This window comes from Myxocyprinus asiaticus, chromosome 2 (assembly GCF_019703515.2).
Source record: "Myxocyprinus asiaticus isolate MX2 ecotype Aquarium Trade chromosome 2, UBuf_Myxa_2, whole genome shotgun sequence".
Lineage (NCBI taxonomy): Eukaryota > Metazoa > Chordata > Actinopteri > Cypriniformes > Catostomidae > Myxocyprinus > Myxocyprinus asiaticus.
Window position 1 is genome coordinate 15,431,210 of NC_059345.1, and position 24,654 is coordinate 15,455,863.

General features: G+C 36.6%; 3 protein-coding genes across 5 annotated transcripts in view; 2 read left to right on the top strand and 1 right to left on the bottom strand.

Moving 5' to 3' along the window:
* sdhaf2 (succinate dehydrogenase complex assembly factor 2) overlaps positions 1–24,654 on the bottom strand; it is a 487,549-nt gene that overhangs the window by 207,984 nt on the left and 254,911 nt on the right. The window lies entirely within an intron of this gene.
* On the top strand, positions 572–15,213 carry LOC127450861 (ATP-dependent Clp protease ATP-binding subunit clpX-like, mitochondrial). 2 transcript variants are annotated; one of them, XM_051715287.1, is made up of 14 exons: positions 572–899; positions 1,514–1,659; positions 1,851–1,968; positions 4,830–4,984; positions 5,115–5,277; positions 6,056–6,097; positions 7,878–8,054; positions 8,983–9,147; positions 9,277–9,365; positions 10,196–10,360; positions 10,552–10,854; positions 10,967–11,059; positions 11,190–11,296; positions 13,987–15,213. In XM_051715287.1, exons 1-14 carry the CDS (start codon positions 845–847, stop codon positions 14,075–14,077), a joined length of 1,869 nt encoding a protein of 622 aa, XP_051571247.1. In that variant the 5' UTR covers positions 572–844; the 3' UTR covers positions 14,078–15,213. The 2 variants fall into 2 exon arrangements, with proteins under 2 accessions (XP_051571247.1, XP_051571256.1); XM_051715296.1 differs by lacking the exon at positions 6,056–6,097.
* pdcd7 (programmed cell death 7) lies at positions 16,618–24,651 on the top strand. The gene is made up of 5 exons (XM_051715369.1): positions 16,618–17,645; positions 21,267–21,405; positions 22,023–22,253; positions 22,745–22,832; positions 22,931–24,651. The coding sequence occupies exons 1-5, from the start codon at positions 16,698–16,700 to the stop codon at positions 23,049–23,051; spliced, it is 1,527 nt and encodes a 508-aa protein (XP_051571329.1). The 5' UTR covers positions 16,618–16,697; the 3' UTR covers positions 23,052–24,651.

Below are 24,654 nucleotides of genomic sequence, written 5' to 3' on the forward strand. Positions count from 1 at the left end.
AGATTCTTTCACTGACCCAAGTGAATCATTTGGAGTGATTCACAGACAAATCCATTCACTGACCCAAGTGAATCATTTGGAATGATTCACAGTTAGATCCATTCACAGACCCAAGTGAATCATTTGGAGTGATTCACAGACAGATCTATTCACTGACCCAAGTGAATAATGTGGAGTGATTCACAGACAGATCCATTCACTGACCCAAGTGAATCATTTGGAGTGATTCGCAGTCAGATCCTTTCACTGACCCAAGTGAATCATTTGGAGTGATTCACAGTCAGATCCATTCACTGACCCGAGTGAATCATTTGGAGTGATTCGCAGTCAGATTCTTTCACTGACCCAAGTGAATCATTTGGAGTGATTCACAGACAAATCCATTCACTGACCCAAGTGAATCATTTGGAATGATTCACAGTTAGATCCATTCACTGACCCAAGTGAATCATTTGGAGTGATTCACAGACAGAACGAATCACTGACCCAAGTGAATCATTTGGAGTGATTCACAGACAGAATGAATCACTGACACCAGTGAATCATTTGGAGTGATTCACAGAAAGAACGAATCACTGACTCTAGAGTGTCATCGTCAGTTGTTTACTTCTATCACAGTAGCTAGTATAGACAGCAGCGTGTTTAGTTTAGCTGGATAAAGGGGTTCCCACAATTACATATTTAATACATTGTTGTGACTGATTTATTATTATTTTATTAACAGAATAAGTTTGTAGATCATTTATTATTTCTGGGCCTGTATTGAATGGCTTTCAGTGGGTTAGCTAGCAGCTAGCGCTAACCATCGTTTAAAATCCGTCAAACAGCACAACAACACGGAAACATGTCGTGTACATGTGCTTCAGCGGCGAGAAAACTTATAAATTCAGCTCATAAAGGTAAGAAAAGAATCATATTTTAAGAAATATTCATGTTTGTTATTTAGGCTAGTTAGTTTGGCTAGCACTGCTGCTACTGGCTAACAGTTTATAAACAACTAATAATGATAAAGAATAAGAATAAAAAACCTCGGACTACCATTCATACTATGCTAGTTAAAAGTGATTTACAAAGAAGTGCAAATTATTGAACAATGGGCAGTTGACATAAACAACAATTGTTATAAATAAGTGAAACAGAGATGTGTGTGTGTGTGTGTGTGTGTGTGTGTGTGTGTTTATAACTTGATATTTCATTAAAATATCAAGAGGCGTTACTTGATTTTTTTTAGGGGTTGTTTTGAACACTGTTGGTTATTAGAAATCTTTTTCAAGACATCTGTAAGAATAAAATGAACATATAGTAACTTTGTCAAGAGTAATATTGTCTGCTTCTGAATTTCAACACTCAGTTTTAGATACTCATTATTGTTTTTATTATGTAATTTATGTTGACACTTTGCTAAAGTCCACTGAAGATGCTTTAGGCATCATCGCCTTTTTATAACTATAAATCATAACTGTCTCAAATGGTTCATTTGGAATAAATCAACTTCCTAATATTTGTGGCACAGGAATATCAGGAGTCCAGTTACTGTCACTAAGCCGCCCGGGAACTTGTGAGATTCGTCTGGCACGCCAGGTCCCATTGAGATCATTCTCAGAGACGGCTGTGTATTACGCATCAAAAGATGGAGTAAAGGATGGAGATGGTGGGAAGGTAAGATGATATTAATTTTTTTTCATTCCTTTTTTAATGTGCACTTATGTCATACACTCCCTGTTCTCTGACAAAAAGGGACAGAAGAGGAAGTAATAACACTGCCAAAGTGAGCAGTTCATCCTGAACCAGGCGTGTGATCCAACTGGATTTTAAATAGCCTTTTTTGTAAGCTTTGTTTTTGTTTTAAGAAATCTGTTGGTGAAGGAAGTGGAAAAAGAACCAGCTCTAGTAACTCAGGCAAAGGAGGTAGTCAACTGCGATGCCCCAAATGTGGAGATCCTTGCACACATGTAGAAACATTTGTTTGTGAGTACTTCATTTTTACAGTTAAGCCATATAAATGTTTGTCCGCTTTGTGTGACATGGGATTACTTAAAGTGTTCTCAGTTTTTGTTCACTGACCTTCTTTCCAAAGAGTTATGGTTTCATTTGGCCTTCTGCATGTTTATTAAGTAGGTCAGCGTGTTCACTGGACTAACTGTTCAATGCTAAAAATAAATTTCACACAACAAGTGTCTGCTTTTTAATCTGGTGGTGCTTCAATTACTAATATGGTTTAAGTAAGTTTGAGTAGAAATTTTGGAATATTTTATAGGCATTAGTAATGTACTGTATACCCTCTTTGTGGTAATGTTAATAGTGTTTTCATTTAATATTGGACCCTTTTCACAGACTGTGATGATGCATTTCCGTCTTAAAGAGATAGTTCACCCAAAAATTTAAATTCTCATCATTTACTCACCCTCCTGCTGTTCCAGATATGACTTTCTTCTGCAGAACACAAATGAAGATTTTTAGAAGACTATCTCAGCTCTGTAGGTAAATACAATGCAAGTGAATGGTGACCAGAATTTGAAGCTCTAAAAAGCACATAACGGCAGCATAAAAGTAATCCAAAAGACTCCAGTGGTTTAATCAATGTCTTCTGAAGTGATCAAATCAGCCTTGGGTGAGAGCAGACCAAAATATAATTCTTTTTTCACTACATCTTTACATTGCAGTCTCTAGACACGATCTTGATATCAAGCTCGATTTCATTTCCTAGTGCTTGACGCATGTGCAGAGCGCTAGATGGTGCAATAGGAAGTGTAATCAAGCTTGAAATCATGATCGCCAAGGAGACTGCTGATGTCATGATTTATTGTGGAAAAAAAAGGTATCAACATAAAATTGATAGGATCGCTTCAGAAGTCATTAAAGATATAGGGAGCCCCTAACCTTACCCTTTCTCTAACCGTGAGTGGATGTGACACCCTCTTTTGGAGTTGGTGCAACACCCTTTTGGAGTAATCCCGCCCTATTTTGGAGATTCTGCCCCCATTTGGAGATCTTCGGTCTGCAGCTATTTCTACTTGCATGTGACGGTATCAAATTTTCACATCACGGTTTTTCTGAAGCTTTTATCACAGTATACGGTAATATCACGGTATTGAATTACATTATCAAACAGGTTAAAAGATAAAAACTTTGTGTTGAGTGACTACAGCCAGGTCTCCTAAGCTACCAAATTGGCCCAGTTGCTAGGGAGGGTAGAGTCACATGGGGTAACCTCCTCGTGGTCGTGATTAGGGGTTCTCGCTCTCAGTGGGGCGCTTGGTAAGTTATGCGTGGATCGCGGAGAGTAGCATGAGCCTACCATGCTGTGAGTGTCCACGGTGTCATGCACAACGAGCCACGTTATAAAGATATGTGATTGACTGTCTCAGAAGAGGAGGCAACTGAGACTTGTCCTCCGCCACCACGAGGGCCTACTTAGTAGTGGGAATTGGGCATTCCAAATTGGGAGAAAGGGGGATTAAAAAAAAAAAAAAGATAAAAAAACTTTGTTGCTCTCTTCTTAATAACAAGTTTAATTACTTTTTTCAGTACCAAACTGGGCTTTTAAATTAAAAGATAACAAAGAACTTTAAAAGGAACTATAAACATAAAAAAAACGAATTGAACAACTAATTGTCTACAACGATAGCAAGCCAGTTGCTTATATATAAAATATTGAATAACCGCAGGTTCACTCACACTGTATGGCAATGTACGAATGTGTTGCGTTCCAACTTGAACTTAATATTGAAATCATCATTGTGCCACATTGCCATTTTTAATTCCAAGATGTAAAAGGCGGCCACTTGAAAGCAAGCTACACATTATCTGCAAATGGCAACAACAGTTCACTTTATTTGTCATATTTAATATCACTCAGCTAGTTGTCTTTTAGAGTGTTGTCTCTCAGTTTTCAAAAACAGTTTGGAAAAATTAGCAGAACTGTCAAAACGTACCTTTATGTCACTTAATTGCAAGGGTTGATTTTCCCGCAGATGAGCGAACATGTTGGAGGTGTTCCTGTGTTTCGCTGCCACTTTTCTGCCACATGTTTTACACAAATGGAAACCAACAATCCATCTAAATTTTTAGAAAACCCAAAATACTTCCACACTTCCGATTTAATGCTTTTAGACAGTGGATAAAGGGTCTTCTGCGTTCCTCCTTCAGAATTATTTGCAGTATTTTGAAGTGTTCACGATAACAATATCATGCATGTTAATTACTTGGATATGCCGTATTACCAAATACCGTCACTTGCGTACTGGAGTCTTATGTATCACTTTATGCTGCCTTTATGTGCTTATTGGAGCTTCGAAGTTTGCGTCATCATTCACTTGCATTGTTTGGACCTTCAGAGCTGAGATATTCTTCTAAATAATCTTCATTTGTGTTCTGCAGAAGAAAGAAAGTCATACACATCAGGGATGACATGCGGGTGAATAAATGATGAGAGAATTTTCATTTTTGGGCGAACTAACCTTTTTATTTAGCAGGGTAAACAGTGTAAATGTTTTATTTTCACTTTTTAAATTACTGTATATAATTTATAATTGCTGCTAATGGAGTGACATTAGATTTGGGGTCTTTATCTCTTCTGACTGCATAATACATCTCTAGTCATGGAAACATATATATACATATACATATATACATATATACTTTTTTTATTATTATTTTGCTGTCAGAGCAAATGAAAACTTAAAAATAACATTTGCTGAGTTCTCCCATTCACCTCTATAAAAGTTTACCCTTCTTTAGTTTCCTTCCACGTTCCAAACCAGAAAATGTGAAAAGGGTCCATAAAAGTAACAGTTGGCACTGTGTAAGGTATTATTTTTCTTTGGCAGCATCAACTCGCTTTGTGAAATGTGAAAAATGCCAACACTTTTTTGTGGTGCTTTCGGAAAGTGACACTAAGAAGAGTTTGAGTAAAGACCCAGAGTCAACGGCAGAATCTGTCAAGTTGGCATTCCAGCAGAAACCTCCACCACCACCTAAGAAGGTAAAAAAAAAAAAAAGCAACAACTGGAAAGTAATTCAACTGATTTTTAAATTTTTAAATACTATAACACCCTAAAGCAAGGTTATGTAGTTGGCAGACCCTGGTCATAGCATTTTTTCCCCCCCTGCAGATCTTTGCTTATCTTGATAAGTATGTTGTGGGTCAGGATCATGCTAAGAAGGTGCTTTCGGTAGCGGTGTACAACCATTATAAACGTATCTACAACAACATGCCGGCAGGCTCCCGGCAACAGCAGGCAGATGTGGAGAAACAGGCCTCTCTTACTCCTCGAGGTTTGTACTGGAGAACAGAAGCCACTGATTGACTGTGTGTGCTTGAGTTGGAACAGGGGAATCTAAACTGTAATAGGCATTAGGATTTCATTTTATTATCCTCATAAAAAGGTTTCCACCCTTATCGATTGAAAACACAAAATGGAGGAGTGACCCTTTAATTAAACTCACAGATGCTTGTACTTGGACCTGTTTACTTAAATAGTAAATATCCCTGGTCTTGTTGTGCACGATTCATTACAGTAAGTTACAGTGTACTTATAGTTACAGTAAGGTACTTACAGTGGAAGTGAATGGGGCCAGTCCAGAACGATTAAATTACATGCTGTTTCAAAAGTATAGTCACAGGACATAAACAATATTCGTGTTAACATGCTGTCGATTAAGCTTAACTTACTGAACCTGGAACATTCCTTTAATGTTTTCTTTACACATGCTGGTTATGCCAAGTTTGATGCAAAGGGTTACTCCTCTGTGATAGTTTTCCACTGTGTACCAGGAATTAATGTTCTATTAATTTATTTTAGAAGCCAATATAACCTACTTCGTGTGATGTGCCCATCTTGCTCGGATCTAATACTACATAAACATTCTATTATGAGATCATTTTGAAGGCTGTCTTATCATTTAATGTGATTTGGCATTTGTACAATGAACAAACTTGGTATTATTTATTTGTATTTATTTTTTTGCAGCAAAGTTTACTGAATTGGTAATGGCTTGTTTTTAGCATAAGATTTCTTGTATATATTTCGTCATAACTGTCCTTTCTCTGTAGAGCTAGAGCTAAGACGACGGGAGGATGAATACAGGTTTACAAGTAAGTGTATGTCAATACCCATGATCTCTATCATAGTTTATGTGTCATTTAGACCATTTTTTCTAAACAAATCTGTTCTGGGTTCTTTCAGTTTGCTTTGATTTAAGTTGAGTGTTGTACAAATGCCAAAAATATAAATTGCGATCTCAATTTTCCTTCATTTCCTTTTTTTTTTTTTTGTTGTTGCATAGTGCTTAGTAGCAGTATGTAATGTCTGCAAGTGAAAGTAGATATACCAGTATGAATGTCGTCATGTTTTAGAGAATGCAGAGAGTGATAGAGTGTCCTAGTAACCTGATTTTGACTGCTGGTTCATGCGTCTGTATGGAGGAAGTCATTTGCTTTTGTCATATGCAGATTTCAAGGGTTCTTGTCACAGGAAATCCCTTTGGATCCTATGAATAGAGCAGCTGTGCATGCTAAGCAGTTTGACCCTGGCAGTTAACAGTGCACAGAGCTCTAGTTATTACTGAAGAAGAGAGTAAACACTGATGTAGTAAAAGTTTTGATTATTAATATGTAGCTACATACTAACATTCTATATTTATAACAACAGAAAATAATTTGAATGTGTCCCTCAAATTTGTAAAAACAAACAAAAATAGTGTTTACAGTAATGCACTTACAAAGAAGTCAATGGGGCCAGGCATTCCTCTGGGACATATGTTAAAATACATATGTTTTAAAAGTATTGACACCAAATGTAACTATTATATATTTTAAAGGAATAGTTCACCCAAAAATTAAAATTATCAGATGTGTATGACTTTCTGTCCTCTGCTGAACAAAGAGTTTTACAATAATTGTTCAGCTCTGTAGGTCCTCACAATGCAAGTGAATTGTACCAAAATGTTGAAGCTCCAGAAAGGCCATAAAGGCAGCATAAGAGTAATCCATAAGACTCCAGTGGTTTAATCCATGTCTTAAGAAGTGATATGATAAGTGTAGGTGAGAAGCAGATCAATATTTAAGTCCTTTTTTATCATAAATTCTCCTCCCTGCTCATTAAGTAGCAATATGCATGAATGCGAATTGACGAAAATGAAAGATTGATGGTAAAAAAGGACATAAATATCGATCTGTTTCTCACCCACACTTATCATATCACTTCTGAAGATGTGGATTTAACCACTGGAGTCTTATGGATTACTTTTATGCTGCCATTATGTACTTTTGGAGCTTCAAAATTTTGGTACCCATTCACTTGCATTGTGAACCGGTAAACCCTGTAAAATTCACTCAATACACGTAAGGATAACAGAAAAGGATTGTGAACTTAGAAAAATCCACCCACAGGAATTGGTAACTCATAACCAGAAGTTCATCCACCTAAAACAGTAGTCACTCTGCTAAAAGGACGATTTAGCTATACAGCTTAAATAACAAATATTTTAAAGATTGATTTATGTTAATTTACGTTGATCAGTCAAGTGATTTAATGTTGCTTTTGAACCACGAATGCCTTGCCCCAAAGATTTCCATTGTATGTTCATTACTGTAAATATGAGTTTTGTGTTTACAAACTGAGAGACAAGTTGCCTGTGGTAGTCCACATCATGTCACCAATGCTGTCGATAGAGATTAACTTGATACTTGGTACTAAACCCAGGACGTCAGTCTGGGATAATTGTATAAGACAAATATTTGTTAAGATGACTAATTCCAAGCCATGAATATTTATGAGCATAAATAGTTTTTCTGATTTATTTAATTAATGCTATTATATGTCATTCACACCCTAAACTTCTTAAATATTTATGATTTCTTTTTTTTATTCCAGAGCTGCTACAGATTGCTGGGATCAGTCCACATGGAAATGCTCTGGGTGCCTCCATGCAACAGCAGTTGAACCAGCAGGCTCCTCCAGAGAAGAGAGGAGGAGAAGTCCTGGACTCCACACACACTGACATCAAACTAGAAAAGAGCAACATTGTGCTGCTGGGCCCCACTGGTTCTGGTGAGACTAAAACTTTCTTTTCATGCTGTATATAAAGCCTAAATCTATGAATGAAGTACTTGAGGTGCATGAATTGATTATTTTAGTAGAATGTTTAAGACAAATAACGATAAGAAGCATAAAGGAAGTATGTCACGTTGTGTAGAATACATGTGGATTGCAAGGCAAGACGTCCCATTCACATCTTGTTGGTGCATTGCCTGCGTCCACTACACAGTCTTCATTTATTTTCTGTTGTAATAAAATGCAGTTGCACAACAGCCAATTGGCAATAAATAGGACATTCATCTTTATCTCTGCAAGATCGCAAGTATCGATTTGGCACCGAACTTGCCACTGAACCATTGGTTCTGTGTAAATCAAATGACGCATCAGAGCCACTTTAAACTGCCTTTTAAAATTATTTTTCAATAAACAGAATTATTTATAATTAATAAAAAGGTGCACTCAGCAAAATTAATAGAATTGAATAGTAATTTTGGAACAATTTCGGACACAGTGGGCAGAAATGGAAAATTATTAGGTTATTTTATTTTCGACTTGGGAATAATTGAACCAATTTTAAATGTTGTTATTATTAGGGGTACACTGAAACCACTTCTTCTGTAACTACACATTTCATTATAAAATAGAGTAGACAGAGAAGAATTACATAAAACTAAGAAAACCTTTCTTGGTTTTCTACTCTAATGCAGCTGCAAAATTAACAGTAGAAATTATTTTAAAATCTTTAAAATTTCAATTATTTTGTGCATCAATGCAGAATTGTTTGAACATAGAGCGGTCATTGCGATTCACCTTTGAATTTAATTTTTTCCCCAGCCCAAATTTGAACAGTGATTTATTGTCCCCCACAAATGGGCATTCCTTCCCTTGACAGCTATATCTATAGTACAAAGAAAGTTAACTTGCCTATGTTTTGCTATAGGAAAGACACTTCTGGCTCAAACACTGGCCAAATGCCTGGATGTTCCCTTTGCAATCTGTGACTGCACTACCCTTACCCAAGCTGGCTATGTGGGAGAGGACATAGAGTCTGTCATCGCAAAGTTACTGCAGGATGCTAACTATGTGATTGAGAAAGCCCAGCAAGGTAATGGCCATGGTAGATTTCCCGTGATATTTGGCCAAATGTATGAAAGATCCAAGACTAGTTTGTCCCCAGATGTCTTCAATGTAAGTTGCATGGAATTGTAATTGAAAATGAGGGGCATTGTTTCAGGCATCGTGTTTTTGGATGAAGTGGACAAGATTGGCAGTGTCCCTGGGATCCACCAGTTAAGGGATGTGGGAGGAGAAGGAGTACAACAGGTTGGTAATTCAAAATGAACCAAATGATCTGTTCTAGATTACACACCTTAGATATGTCACTGTTCTTCAGGTGACATTTGGCCTGAATCATTTAAAACAGAACTACTCAAATGGCTGTTAAAGATGTACTATAGTCTCATCATCTTCTGTGTGTCAGTTATGGAAAACCTGTAATTTCTAACAATAACTTGTGATGTACTGTGGTTTGTTCACACGGCACAATTCCAATTGATTTTTTAAAAATATAATCTTAAAGTCTGACTCTTCGCATTTTTCAATTGCTTAAATTTGTATCTGTTTCTTTTGAAAGTTTAGTCAATATCAGTTCTACATCTTGTTGCCATAGTAATGACATAGATACCAGAATGATACCATGAGACTTCTATAAAAGCAAGCTCTAAATATGTGAAAAATAGTTCTCTTAATTCTCATGTCAATCATTTAATCTCACTGTGGTGCTGAGGAACTCGTGATTGGCATGTGAGAAAATAAGACACTTTAGAAGGCATTACTACATTATTCTCTATTATCTAGAGCATGCACATTGTCTATGACATTAAATACATCAGATCAGATCCCAAAAGATAACGAAAGTCCAATCTTACAGTTCAGACTGAGACAAATTTCCAAACATCTAACCTGGAACAACTTCCAGACATCCTTTTTTTTTTTTTTTTTTTTTTTTTTTGCTGTTTGGACTAGAAAAATACATTCAAAAATGCTTTGCAGTGGGTAACTCTGAACAAAGCTTGTATACATTTATAGGCAAGGTTTTAAAACAATTCGCATACTGTTGTAATGATGACATTTTTTGTTTTAAACTTTGATAGGGTTTGCTCAAACTCCTGGAAGGCACTATTGTTAATGTTCCTGAAAAGAACACAAGGAAGCTGAGAGGTGAAACTGTGCAAGTCGACACCACCAACATCTTGTTTGTAGCATCTGGAGCGTTTAATGGACTTGACCGTATCATCAGCAGGAGAAAGAATGAGAAGGTCATTTTTCCCTTCATTTCTCTTTATAGTTTAAAATAAAAGTGGCCCAACACCTTTTCTGGTAAATAAATGAGTGAATAAGCTGCTAGGACACGAGAATTGACATTTCAAAAGATATTAAGTTTTTCAGAATTACAAGGACCACATGACTTTGAAATTGATATTTGAAAGTGACATTCATATTTCTTTAGTACCTTGGGTTTGGAACACCGTCTAACATGGGGAAAGGTCGAAGGGCGGCAGCAGCGGCTGATCTGGCCAACATGACGGGCGGAGAGATGGACGCGGTGGCTGAGATTGAGGAGAAGGACCGGCTACTGAAACATGTGGAGGCCAGAGACCTCATAGAGTTCGGCATGATTCCTGAGTTTGTAGGGCGACTTCCTGTCGTGGTTCCACTGCACAGCCTGGATGAAGAGACACTGGTGCGAATTCTCACGGAGCCCCGCAATGCTGTCGTGCCTCAGTACCAGGCTCTTTTCAGCATGGACAAGGTTGGTACCAAATATACAAACACACATTTACCTTTAAACAAAAGGAAATGATCCATAAATAAGAACTGAATCATTAAGTGTTTCTGGATGTACTGTGTCTTTCATGTATCAGTGTGATCTCAACGTGACGCCTGATGCCCTGAGAGCCATCGCCAGGTTGGCTCTGGAACGTAAAACTGGTGCCCGTGGGCTTAGATCCATAATGGTAAGAGAATGCTTTTTATACTGTTTTAATGTTTTGGTTGTATGGGATTAGGTTTTCAGTGGCTCACAAGCATGTTCAGATAAGGACAAGTGCTCCTGTAAAATAACACCCTGCCGCTATTTCTCAACAGGAAAAACTGCTGCTAGATCCAATGTTTGAGGTGCCGCATTCAGATATTGTGGCCGTGGAGGTGAACCAGGAAGTAGTTAAGGGAAAAGCAACACCTCAATACATAAGGTGAGAGCACACATGATATCATTGTTAAATTTGCCATCTTATCTGATGGCAAATAAAGGCCTCTTCTGACACACCTTGAACTAAATACTGTTTTCAGGCTTTTTTATCATGAACAAATCACCATATATATCTTGAAAGTCAACATGAAATGGTGTTCGCAACCCATTTTACTTCCTTAATGTAACTTATATCCAAGTGAAACAGGATATTCAACAACTATACATATTAGAGCTTGGAAATTTAACACGTTAATTTCTGTGATTAATAGTTATTGTATAAAAATTAACACAGTTAATGCAGTATTAATTTTTTTTAATCACTTCCTAAAACTTCACCAATGTTTTCCCCACTTCCTGTGGCTAAAATTGTTATATATACATTTCTAGGAGGTATACACTAGACTCGACAGCACATCCTATCACAGAAACTGATTGTGTGTAGCAGTGCACTCTTAATTACGTGCAACGCATGTCCAGGTCGTAACAAACACGCAAGCGGATTTACTGTACGGAGAATGGAGACTTCACCCGCAAGTGGTGAGCCAGGTGTGGGAGAGATATGGGCAAGCTGCCATGTTGTATCTCTTCGCATCGCACGAAAACGATCACTCACTGTCATCTGAACTAGTGTCAAAAGCGAAACCGCCCGAGAGAGACCCAGCGTTTGCGTGACTGGACGGCAGTCAAACAAAATAATCGTTTTGATATTTTTAACTTCATCAAATTAAACTTAAGCATTCAATTTTGTTTGTATTTGTATGTATAGTGTCTAAAATTGCATTAGCAATGTACACTTAAGTTTATCTTGCCAATAAAATTATGAATTGAATCTGATCCTTTTATTAAAAAAGTCTACTGGAAAATGGCAGAAGATTTTGCTCAACTTTTAATTACAGCATGTCAACTGATTTTATGGCATGTATGCATTTATTTGTATCAAAGATTTATACCTGTAAAAATGTGTTTAACTCTATCCGCAAAAACGTAACATTTTAACATGTACTACATATTTAAATAAAATAAATGATTCTTGCAAGATCTTTTATGTATGAAGTAAATATATTTATTATTATATTTTAATGTTTGTTTAAATATCACGTTTAATCACAGAAAACTGTGCGATTAATTAGTTAAGAAAATGTAATCGATTCACAGCCCTTTAGCAGCAACAACTGCAACCAAATGCTTCCGATAACTGGAGATCAGTCTTTCACAATGCTGTGGTGGAATTTTGGCCCACTCTTCTTTGCAGAACTGATTTAGTTCAGCCACATTGGAGGGTTTTCGAGCATGAACTGCCCGTTTAAGGTCCTGCCACAGCATCTCAATCGGTTTCAAGTCAGGACTTTGATTAGGCCACTCCAAAACATACATTTTGCATCTTTTGAGCCATTCAGAGGTGGACTTACTCCTATGCTTTTGATCATTTTCTTGCTGCATAATCCAGTTGCGCTTGAGCTTCAACTCACGGACTGATGACCGGACGTTCTCCTTTAGGATTTTTAGGTAGAGAGCAGAATTCATGTTTCCCTCAATTATTGCAAGTTGCACTGGCCCTGAAGCAGCAAAGCATCCCCACACCATCACACTACCACCACCATGCTTGACCGTAGGTATGATGTTCTTTTTGTGGAATTCTGTGTTTGATTTACACCAGATGAAACGGGACACCTGTCTTCCAAACAGTTCCACTTTCAACTCATCAGTCCACAGAACATTTTCCCAAAAGGTTTGAGGATCATCAAGGTGTGTTTTGGCCAAATTCAGATGAACTTTAATGTTCTTTTGGGTTAGCAGTGGTTTTTGCCTCACCACACTTCAATGGATGCCATTTTTAGCCAACGTCTTTCTGATAGTGGAGTCATGAACAGTGACCTTTATTGATGCGAGAGAGGCCTACAGTTCCTTGGATGTTGTCCTTGGCTTTTTTGTGACTCCCTGGATGAGTCATCGCTGTGCTCTTGGAGGAATTTTAGAAGGTCGGCCACTTCTGGGAAGGTTCACTACTGTGCCAAGTTTTCTGCATTTGGAGATAATGGCTCTCAGTGTCCTAGAGCCTTTGAAATAGCTTTGTAACCCTTCCCAGACTTATGTATTTCGATCACCTTTTCCCTCATCATTTCTGGAATTTCTTTCAACCTTGGCATAGTGTGCTACTGGCTGAAACATTTTAGCCAACTTCATGCTGCTGAAAAAGTTCTATTTAGGTGTTGATTTGATTGAAGAGGGCTGGCAGTAATCAGGCCTGGGTGTGTCTAGTCCAGCTGAACCCCATTATAAATGCAGTTTCATAGACTTCGGGATTTAGTAACTAAGGTGGCAAATACTTTTTCACACAGGCCCAGTTGGTATTGGATAACTCTTTTGCTTCAATAAATAACATTATCATTTAAAAACTGTATTTTGTGTTTACTCTGCCTGTTTTATGTTAGATTTTGTTTGAATTTTTTAAACAATTTAGTATGAGATATAAACAAAAACAGAAGAAATCAGGATGGGGCAAGTACTTTTTCACAGCACTGTACTTGATGTTCATCTATAAATATACTGACACCTCTTAGTTTCTCTCTCTCTGGCAAACAGGCATTCATAACTTTTCCATTGTGAATGTATTGCCTAATTTGTTCAATGCCATTTTATGGTCGGTTTCAGTCAATTGACCTTGACTGTTTTGCTTTTCCATCCATTCAGAGCTGCGGCAAAAGACTCCCCTGAAGAGGAGTATGATTCTGGAATCGAAGAGGAAAACTGGACCAGACAGGTTGATGCAGCCAAAAACTAAAAACTAAAAAACTGGTTTATAGACATGCCATTCAGCTAAATAAGTCACAGATTATTTGCCGCCTCAGTTCTCCTAAGGGTCCATTTCTCACTGTATGCTTATGTATGTTTTATTAGTCACTTTGGCAAAATTTTATTCCTTGAAAACCACCCATCCCTACCCTAATCTTAAAGAATTATGGCTTAGAGAAATTTTGAAATCAACCAGATGCCTGCCTGACGCTATGCCTCCTATAGATGCTGTTAATATGTGTAATTTAAAGAGCTTTTTATTTAATTCTTATTAACTTGTGATTTTTATGAATTGTTTGGTTGCCCAGGAAACCAAACAGAGATAGAAAGTGAGGGGGGCTCATAATCAATGTATGTTTGATTTCAGATTCCTTGTAACACTTTGCCCTGCTTGGAATAAAATTACACATTTGTGTCACACTGGTCAATTTGCTACATAGAGAGGTCATGAAGCCTGTAAAGGAGTGTATTTCTTTTCACAATCACTCTTGACTGTACACAAGGTCTCCCGAAACCACCTCCAGTTAAATAATTTTTCACTTTGAAACACATTTTCAAAAGTCTGTATAAAGAATCTTCATAAGCCTCAAGATGCAGTATTTTATGTCTCTTAATGAGTAGACTTCAATTTTGGCAAATCCAAAGTGCTTTTGATTGAAGTATGTTTTATGTCCAGTTTGCAATCACTGGCTGGCTGATATTTATGCAGTGTCAAGGTTCAAGAAAACTCCATTTGATAAAAATTATTCTATAATTATGCACAAATGGGCTAAATAGTATAAGATATACTATATGTTTCAGCCACTTGCAAAAATGTAAATCAGTTTTCTTTGTATGGTGAACCAAGATTTTAACTTCCAAGGTAATTCATAGCAAAGTTCATGGTTAGTATCTCTCCTTGGACATAGGGATAATGTACATTTCCTTCAATTTTGTTGGAAACAATATGTATTTTGCCTTTTATGCTACAGAATAAACTTACATGGGGTACACGTACAAGGTGTTGTGTCTGTATAGAGAGAATAAAAATCATGTGTTTGTATTCGACCTTAAAGTCACAGGGTTACTGCACAAAAACAATGTATGTCACAATGTATGTGATGAAGTAAACACGATGATGAGCAATGCAGGTATTCTGTTGTATTTCAATGAAAATCAAAACGAGAACGCAGCTAGATTTTTAGTTACTAATGGCTACAGTTCTCATTAATATTTTAATTTAGATAAAAACAAATCAACAGATATAAGAAAACCTAAAATATATAGGTGGGTAATTCTCAAAAAATTCTCTTTCTGACTTGGAAAAAATACTGATTTTGAATTTTTTTTCTCTTTTTTTTTCAGTTTAGTTTTCGCCCAGGTAAATGAGGGCAAAAAAATAAATAATTTCTTGACTATTTTTTATTTATAAAGGACAACTTGATTTGTATTACGAATGAAGCAAGAGTTGTAACACCAGTGACAAATTCTCTTAAAATAATGTATTTTCTGAGCTGGTGACAATAGCATCACAAAACAAACTACACTGATCAGACTAAAATCAGTGAATCATACCATTAAATAGTTTTTTCAATAAAAATCTTTAAAATGAACATTAAACAATGTAACACCAATGACATTTTTAAATGAACCATGTGAAAAATTTACAGTTAAAATTAATAACTTTTTCAACATGGGGAATTTGAGCAGCCTCTTCTCTCTCTCTGAACTCTGACCTTGGAAGTTATTTTCCACAACTTTTTGTATTTTCAAAATACAAGTTTTTTTACATTGATAAAACCAATGACATAAAATCAAGGGACGAACATTCTTGTTTTAATTACTTAAATTATTCATTACTTATTTTGTTTAGCTTTTTTGCACCTGTCAGGCCTTGCACTAATGCTTGACCAGATGAAGGGGACAAAAACTTTTTTTTTTTTTTTTTTTTTCCTCAGGCAAATGACAAATTCAAATATATTTTCTAAAAATTTGTAAAACAAGATAAGAGTCAAACCATTTCATATTACTGAATAAAAGGTTAGGTTATAGAAGCATGCCTTTAAAATTGGGTTTCTTGACCATTTGAAACCTTTTTAATGACTGAATCGTCAAGGGACGCATGTTTGTCACCATATTTTGATAATGACCCAAGTAATGAAATGAGAGAATCCTTGATTAAATGTGACACAGAATGTGTATTAAAGGGGAGAAACGACGTGTAGAGGGACATAACGGATTAAGTTGATCCAAATTTAAATTTAGCATGAATTATATTTAGTATGACATTTTAAATATCAATAATAAAAACGTGTGGGCAAAAATGCATACATTTTGCGTATTACTTATGCACGCATTCATTCATTTTTTTTATTATTATTATTTTAATTATTATTATTGATTGCAACATCACGTCATCGATTTAATAATTCCATTATATTTATACATGTATTTTTTTTTTTTTTTGATTTTCCGTTCCGTTGGGATCAGTAGGAACTAAACATCGCCTTTAGTTTTGAAGGGGGTTATATTTGAAAGCCGTACCGGATGTATGCGCTTCACAACCTCCGGTTGAAATCACAACACAGCAGTGCGCTTCAACACAAGATTTCAGCTGATTTCAGCATGAGATGATGGATAACTCACAGCAGTACAGTTATATGGGCCCTCCGCCGCCTCCATTCAATAACCCTGCGGGTTTAGACGGCGCAGTTTATCCAGGACGAGTTGGACCTCCACCAGTGCCGCCTCCCCCCGCCGCTGGACACACATGGAGCATGTATCAACATCCACCACCCACGGTACAGCCTCAGTGGCCCCCTTTCCCCCCCATGAACCCCTGCGGACCTCATCCACCCTTCGACCTCAACAGACCACCTCCAGGGCCTCCATCATGGTCCCAGAACCAGTGGAATAATCCAGAGTCTCATTTCACAGGACAGTTCCCACTAAATCAACATCAGTTTTCAAACTCAGCACCACCGGCATATCAGTCCAACCTCAGATCAGACAATCCAGCACAGACTTACACCTCTAACTACCCATTTACTAACCAGGCTATGAACAAACCCTGGCAAGGTCAAAGTACAGATCTCTCCAGTACAACATCTGATGAAGAATCCAAGCAGAGATTGAGAGATGAGCGGTGGCTTCAACAGTTCCTGTTTCGAAGAAGAAATAAATCACTTGAGCCAAAGCAAACTGAGTCCAAACCCTCCATCTCTCTGTTTAGAGAGAAGCTGTATGGGGCTGTTAAACTGGTGTCCGAGTTCAAATTAGTGTGTCAGATGCTGAAAGATAATTTAGAGAATGAAAGTGTTTGGACTGAAACGCTCTTAAAAGCAACAGAGATGAAAAACAGTATAGAGGAGAGACTGGCAGCCCTGAAGGACCAAGACTGTGTCACCAGCATCAAGAGGAAACTGCTGATGAGAAACAAGAAACGAGCAAGAATAAGAAGAAGAACGCTGGAACAAAGGGAGGAAAAGCTGGAAGAGGAGGCTAGAAGTGCTGAACGAGAGGCGGCGATTGATAAATGGCAAATGAAGCGGATTCATGAAGTGGAAGAGAAGAACAGGGTGAGATCAAAACGTCTCTTGCAGTACTTTGAAGTTATATCTGTACCAATGAGTAGGGCTGCACGATTTGGACAAAAATCTAATATTTTGACAAATATTGCGATAGCGATTTGAACTTCGATTATGATAGACAGAAATAACTAAATAAAAAAATTGTACTGTTTTTCACGTTCAACATGCCAGTAGGCTACTGGGGTTTTTGCACTTGAGTCCTTTTAAAGAGTCCTCCTTTTTTTCAATTCACCCACATACAAATACATATATAAACAGTGAAACAACGAAAAAACACTGTCGTCTTCATATTCAAATTGTAACCGTCCACCGTGTACCGGTTTTTGTCCATTTTGTGATAGGGTCTCAGTCCACTAATCATCATCATTGGTATGGTTGCCCACTAAAGCTAAGCAGGGTTGAGCCTGGCCAGTACCTGGATGGGAGACCTCCTGGGGAAAACTAAGGGTGTGTTCACACATGTAGTTCAGTTCTCTTGGTTCTCTTGGTCTGGACCAAAAAAGAAAATGACACATTTAGTCCTGGTTTGCATAGCGTTCACACTGGCATTTTTAACACCGAACCTAACGATACAAAACAAAAGGCATCAGGAAAAAGTCACAACCTGATTGGACAGCTTTTCTGATGTATATTTTGCACCGGAACTTGCCGAACATTCAAAACAGTGCTGGCTGCTGGGTGAAATGCGCTCGTTATATTTATATATGTATATATGGTGGTATTTTTACCAGCTGAGAACAAACAAAGAGCTAATATAATGTGTAAAGGAGTCAAAACAGTGCCAGGAATTCCTCCGTTGCACACACAATTGACGATATGCTGCAAGGACAGCTGACGGCGGTTCTGACGCCTGTACCGAACTATAATGGGCAACATAGCTCCTATGATGAGAAGAACCAGGTATGCTTGAGGTCAGTATTAGACAAATTACTTCCTGTTTGTGGTCCGTTTAGACGTCTTTGGTCTAACACACCAGAGTTCGTTTTAATCGAACCAAACCTGCCAAGTGTGAACACACCCTAAGGTTGCTGCTGGAAGTGGTATTAGGGAGGCCAGCAGTGGGTGCTCACCCTGCGGTTTGTGTGGGTCCTAATGCTGCAGTATAGTGACGGGGACACTGTATTGTAAAAAAGCGCCATCTTTCAGATGAGACATTAAATTAAGGTCCTGACTCTCTGTGGTCATTAAAAATCACAGGGCACTTCTCGTAAAGAGTACAGGTAGTGTTGGGTTCGAGTCCACCTTAGTCAAGTTAGAGTCTTTGAACAATCGAGTCCGAGTTGAGTCTGAGTCCAAAAGGGGCCGAGTCCATAGCAGGCTGAGTACGAGTCCGAATGAATCTGTTCATGAATCTAAATTAAAATTGTAACTTTAAACTCAACATCAATATTTTAAGCTTATTTTAAACTTCACAACTAAGAAAAACAGTTTGTCAATATAAATGTAACAAAAACACCTCTGTTGCCTTTCATAAATACATTTTATGATTAGTATCCTGCTGAACAGACTTCAAAGTGGTTTGAAAAATGGAAGCATATGCTTTAGGTGACAAAACTGTCCTTCAACACAATTCTTATTGTGTTCTGTTTACATTTCAATTATTTGTTGCTTTTTCCCCTCCACTCAAACACAGACTAAAGAAAGTGAAAGCTGCATTAGCCATTACAACCAGAGTTGTTATTATTTCAAATTTTAATTTAGTTTAAATTCTACTTCATTTTCAGTTTAATTTAATTTAGTTTTATTTCAAATTAACCCCATCTAAAGAAATAATAGTCTATAATGAGATTTCTTTCTGAATATTTTTTCTCTATCTGCCGACTGATTTGGGAAAATACATACTGTACAAATGAGTTCTGCGTGCTGCTCGTGAACCTGAATCCCTGATACATCCATGTGCGTCTTGCAGCTGCTACCACTAAAGAAAAAAAAAATATATTAATTGATATTTGCTTGAGCGGCAGCCGCGTTGGTCTGCAATCAGTCTGAAATCTTTAAATACCAACCAAAAACAATTTCATTGAGCTCTTCTTTAACCGCAAAAACATGGAGAATAATAAAGTCATAAATTTAACAGAATTGTCCTTCAAAAGTGTCAGAGATATAGGCTAAATAAAGATGTGCATAAGTTACCCGGTGGTTTACAATAAAAATAAAATAAAATAAACATTTAAAATAGAAACGTCATACCAACTAAATTCATCTTGTAACATGAAGTTTAGCTTCATGCACAAACTCTGTCATTGAATAATACATTTATTTTATAGTCTATAATTAAATTATAAACAAAACATTTCACTGCCCAAAATATCCTAATATTTTATTGTGCATGGTTAAATGTTGTGAATGGTGGACAAATGCTGTAAAAGAATGTATTTTAAGCAGCTCGTCAATGCTTTGAAAATAGTCAATCAATAATACAGTTGTGCACAAAAGTTTGCATACCCTGGCAGAAATTGTGAAATTTTGGCATTGATTTTGAAAATATGACTGATCATGCAAAAAAAAACTGTCTTTTATTTAAGGATATTGATCATATGAAGCCATTTATTATCACATCGTTGTTTGGTTCCTTTTTAAATCATAATGATAAAAGAAATCACCCAAATGGCCCTGATCAAAAGTTTACATACCCTTGAATGTTTGTCCTTGTTACAGACACACAAGGTGACACACACAGGTTTAAATGGCAATTAAAGGTTAATTTCCCACATCTGTGGCTTTTTAATTTGCAATTAGTGTCTGTGTATAAATAGTCAATGAGTTTGTTAGCTCTCACGTGGATGCACTGAGCAGGCTAGATGCTGAGCCATGGGGAGCAGAAAAGAACTGTCAAAAGACCTGCGTAACAAGGTAATGGAACTTTATAAAGATGGAAAAGGATATAAAAAGATATCCAAAGCCCTGAAAATGCCAGTCAGTACTGTTCAATCACTTATTAAGAAGTGGAAAATTCGACTCATTGACTATTTATACACAGGCACTAATTGCAATTTAAAAAGCAACAGATGTGGGAAATTAACCTTTAATTGCCATTTAAACCTGTGTGTCACCTTGTGTGTCTGTAACAAGGCCAAACATTCAAGGGTATGTAAACTTTTGATCAGGGCCATTTGGGTGATTTCTGTTATCATTATGATTTAAAAAGGAGACAAACAACTATGTGATGATAAATGGCTTCATATGATCACTATCCTTAAATAAAAGACAGTTTTTTTGCATGATCAGTCATATTTTCAAAATCAATGCCAAAATTTCACAATTTCTGCCAGGGTATGCAAACTTTTGAGCACAACTGTATGAATGAATATCTGTTGATAGATATTGATAATAATATTGCCATTGTGTATAAGTAAAACAAATAAATAAACAATGCAAAGTAGTGTGATATAATAAAATGATTAAATATATCATTTATAATTATGAACAACGTATTAATATCTATGACTGTTACTATTGACCAGTCAGGACTGGAACTGTACATTTTATATGACTCCTTTTAACATATTTATTCCACATATATTTTAAAATAATTTCTCTTGAAGAGTTGAGAGTTATGAATGAATGTTTAAATATAATGTATGGCCTAAATGTTTCATTCTTGTGTAGGAGAAAGAGTTGAAGCTGGCTGCAGATGCTGTGCTCTCAGAGGTCAGAAAGAAACAAGCAGATGCCAAGAGAATGCTGGACATACTTAAATCACTGGAAAAACTGCGAAAACTTCGCAAAGAGGCTGCCGCCAGGAGAGGTAAATTGTGAAAATTATATTTTGTTTCAATATGGCCATCTGTGCTCTACCATGAAGTATTTAAGTTCTCGAATTTAGTCACATATTACTATTGAGTGTAGTAGCCCTGAGAAACTGATCATAACACTTAAAAGGTTTTACACACACTACCAGTAAAAGTTTGGACACAGCTACGGATCAATATTTAAGTCCTTTTTTACTAAAAAATCTGCACTTTCACAGATTTGCATTCTTCGTGCATATCGCCACCTACTGGGCAGAGAGGAGAATTTATAGTAAAAAAGGACTTAGTTAAATATTGATCTGTTTTTCCACCCACACCTATTATATCGCATCTGAAGATATAGATTTAACCACTGGAGTCATATGGATTAATTTTATGCTGCCTTTATATGCTTTTTGGACCTTCAAAGGCCACCATTCACTTGCATTGTATAGACCTACAGAGCTGAAATATTCTTCTAAAATTATTAGTTTGTGTTCAGCAGAAGACAGTCATAGTGTTGAAAAGCTAGAATTTGATAAATCGAGGATAATTTGAGTTGTTATACTGCTGAACGATCACTGTTTAATTCTTAATTTCCTTTTCTTCCTTTTCACCCCCCACCCCCCAACAGGCATGTTCCCAGGAAAGGAGAGTGATGACACATTTGAAGGTCATTTGGAGCGGTTGAGGAGTCTGATCCGTAAACGCACAGGTGTCTATGCGGCGGAGGAGAAAGCTCTGAGAGTCATGCTGGAGGGAGAGCAAGAGGAGGAACGCAAAAGAGACTGGGAGAAACGGCAGAAAAAAGAAAAAGAGAAGCTGCTGCAGAAGAAGCGAGAAGTGGAGTCCATGCTTTTTGGAGGTAATTCAAAGTTTTAGTTATTGAAAATATATGGAAGTAGACAAGGCATGAGGCCTGTCCTAGTTCTTGACTATTTATCCTCTCTGTCCAGGTCTTCAATAGTGCTGATCTATGACTATGACAGTTTTAACCCTCATTTCTTATTGAGATTGACCAATTATTTCCCCTTCAAATTCTTTTAATATGTCCCTCTGACCTGCTCAAAAACCATTAGGTTTCTGAGACCCAAACGGAAATAATGTAAAAATGTCCGAATTACAGCTGTGCTGATTACAACAGCACTCTTGCCCACCACAAGGTGGCAGTATAAACATTTGTCAGTGCCTGGACTATTTCAAGACGTGCATCAGTATATTTAAAAAAGCTAAAATAGGAAGAAAAGCCTTGTTTTAGTTAAGATACAGTAAAATGTGCACTGTAATTGAAGTTCTTTAGTTTGATTACATGCATGTAAACTCTATATTAATGTGAAAACTTTTTTATATTTTTAGATGAATTGCCACCAGATCACCCTCTTCAGCCTTTCCAAGATTACTACACACAGGCAGAGCGCTCCCTTCCTGCACTTATTCAAATAAGGTCTGTTTTCAAACCTAAAAATAACCTAAAACAACTAACAATAACTTTCTGAGTAAATGTAGCACAACTCAAATAATTTTCTCTTATGGCCCTGACAGGAGAGAATGGGATCAGTACCTGGTTCCTGCTGAACACCCTGATGGTACATCAATTCCTCATGGATGGATTCTTCCCGACCAACCAGCTGATGAAATCTGGGCCACAGCCCTGGATAAATAACACTTTTGACCCGACAGACTGTTACTTCATTTGAGAAAACAACCAATTGGTTGGGAAAATATGTGACCAGTCTAAATGTTGCTTGTATTTGGAAGCAATTATAATTTGCGTAAAGACATTTTTTTAGACCCTTTTTAGGATCGTTACATTTTTTTTTTGTCTTGTGACATTATTTTCATGACAATTAAGCACATTTCCCTCAAGTTCTATGTGTTTTATTTATTGCCATTATTCTCATGATTCACATTATATTCTCAGTGTTGTGATATTGTGATATTGTAATTTTTACTGTACTACAGTAAGAACAATTCTGTAACCCAATGAAGATTGAAGCAACAACAAATACTGCCATAATATATAAATACATCATCAATACAACAATAATTCATTATACTAGTATATCATAATTTTGTGTTGCATTACAGTAATTAGAATGAGATTTTTTGTAATAATTAGAATAATTGGAGGTATTCATTTTCATTAAAGGGAAAGTTCACCCAAAATGAAAATTCTCTCATCATTTACTCACCCTCATGCCATCCCAGATGGGTATGACTTTCATCTGCAGAACACAAACAACATTTTTTATAGGAATACCTCAGATCTGTAGGTCCATACAATGCAAGTGAATGTTGACCAGACCTTTGTTGCTCTAAAAATCACATAATGGAAACATAAAAGTAATCCATACGACTCCAGTAGTTAAATCCATGTCTTCAGAAGTGATATGATAGGTGTGGGTGAAAAACAGATCAATATTTAAGCAATTTTTTACTATAAATCTACACTATCACTTTCAAAAGTAAATGATGAGAGAATTTTCATTTTTGGGTAAACCATCCCTTTAACAAGGTAATAAAAAATTGAGGGTGAGAATATATGCTTAATTGCCACGAAAAGAATATCATAATGCAAAAGAGTTTAATGGTCCTTAAACGGGCTTAATTTCCTTTAAGAAAAAATATTATTTTTTCTTTTGATTTGGGGTGAAAAATGACCCAGACATGCTATTGGCGAGTTTCGTGGGCTTCCCCCGTTTATTTGAAGGATTTTCAGTCTATATGTAGAATGAAAAAATAATGCACACTGATTTTATAGCTCCAAAAATGACTTTATTGACTTAAAAAAGCGAAGTTTCAACCATACGGTCTTCGTCAGGCAAACCCCAAAACAGAAGGAACCACAGTTATATTGAAACAGATGATGACATCATCAGATTATCTCAATTATCAATTATATGGTCACATTTTTCTTCCCCCCAGTATATATATAATAATGAATTCACACTTGCATACAATATGACAACAATTATTTATTTAAAAAGTAAGGTTATGAGCATTCAAGAATAATGAAAAAGGTATTCAAAACCGTAATTGTTAAAACCATTATTACAAAAAATAACATTGCAGAAAATGTCATTACAAAAAAAGTATCGTTTCAAAAACTATCTACAGTATGTCTATATGTAGTCCATCTGAACATGTCACATGTTGACTTGTGTGAAATAGCCAAGAGAACCTTAACTGATTACATCACACTGTTTTCCTGTGATCTGCTTAAAACAGCCGATTTGGTTGTGATGTTTGCAAATAAAAACATATCA

What these genes read in the sequence shown, in the direction of transcription:
- LOC127450861 (XM_051715287.1), top strand. Translation starts at nt 845, where the DNA reads ATGTCGTGTACATGTGCTTCAGCGGCGAGAAAACTTATAAATTCAGCT. An exon ending in AGGATGGAGATGGTGGGAAG is followed by an intron (nt 1,660 to 1,850) that starts GTAAGATGATAT and finishes TTTTGTTTTAAG; the next exon opens with AAATCTGTTGGTGAAGGAAG. An exon ending in GCAACACCTCAATACATAAG is followed by an intron (nt 11,297 to 13,986) that starts GTGAGAGCACAC and finishes CCATCCATTCAG; the next exon opens with AGCTGCGGCAAAAGACTCCC.
- pdcd7 (XM_051715369.1), top strand. Translation starts at nt 16,698, where the DNA reads ATGATGGATAACTCACAGCAGTACAGTTATATGGGCCCTCCGCCGCCT. An exon ending in AAGTGGAAGAGAAGAACAGG is followed by an intron (nt 17,646 to 21,266) that starts GTGAGATCAAAA and finishes ATTCTTGTGTAG; the next exon opens with GAGAAAGAGTTGAAGCTGGC. An exon ending in GGAGTCCATGCTTTTTGGAG is followed by an intron (nt 22,254 to 22,744) that starts GTAATTCAAAGT and finishes TTATATTTTTAG; the next exon opens with ATGAATTGCCACCAGATCAC.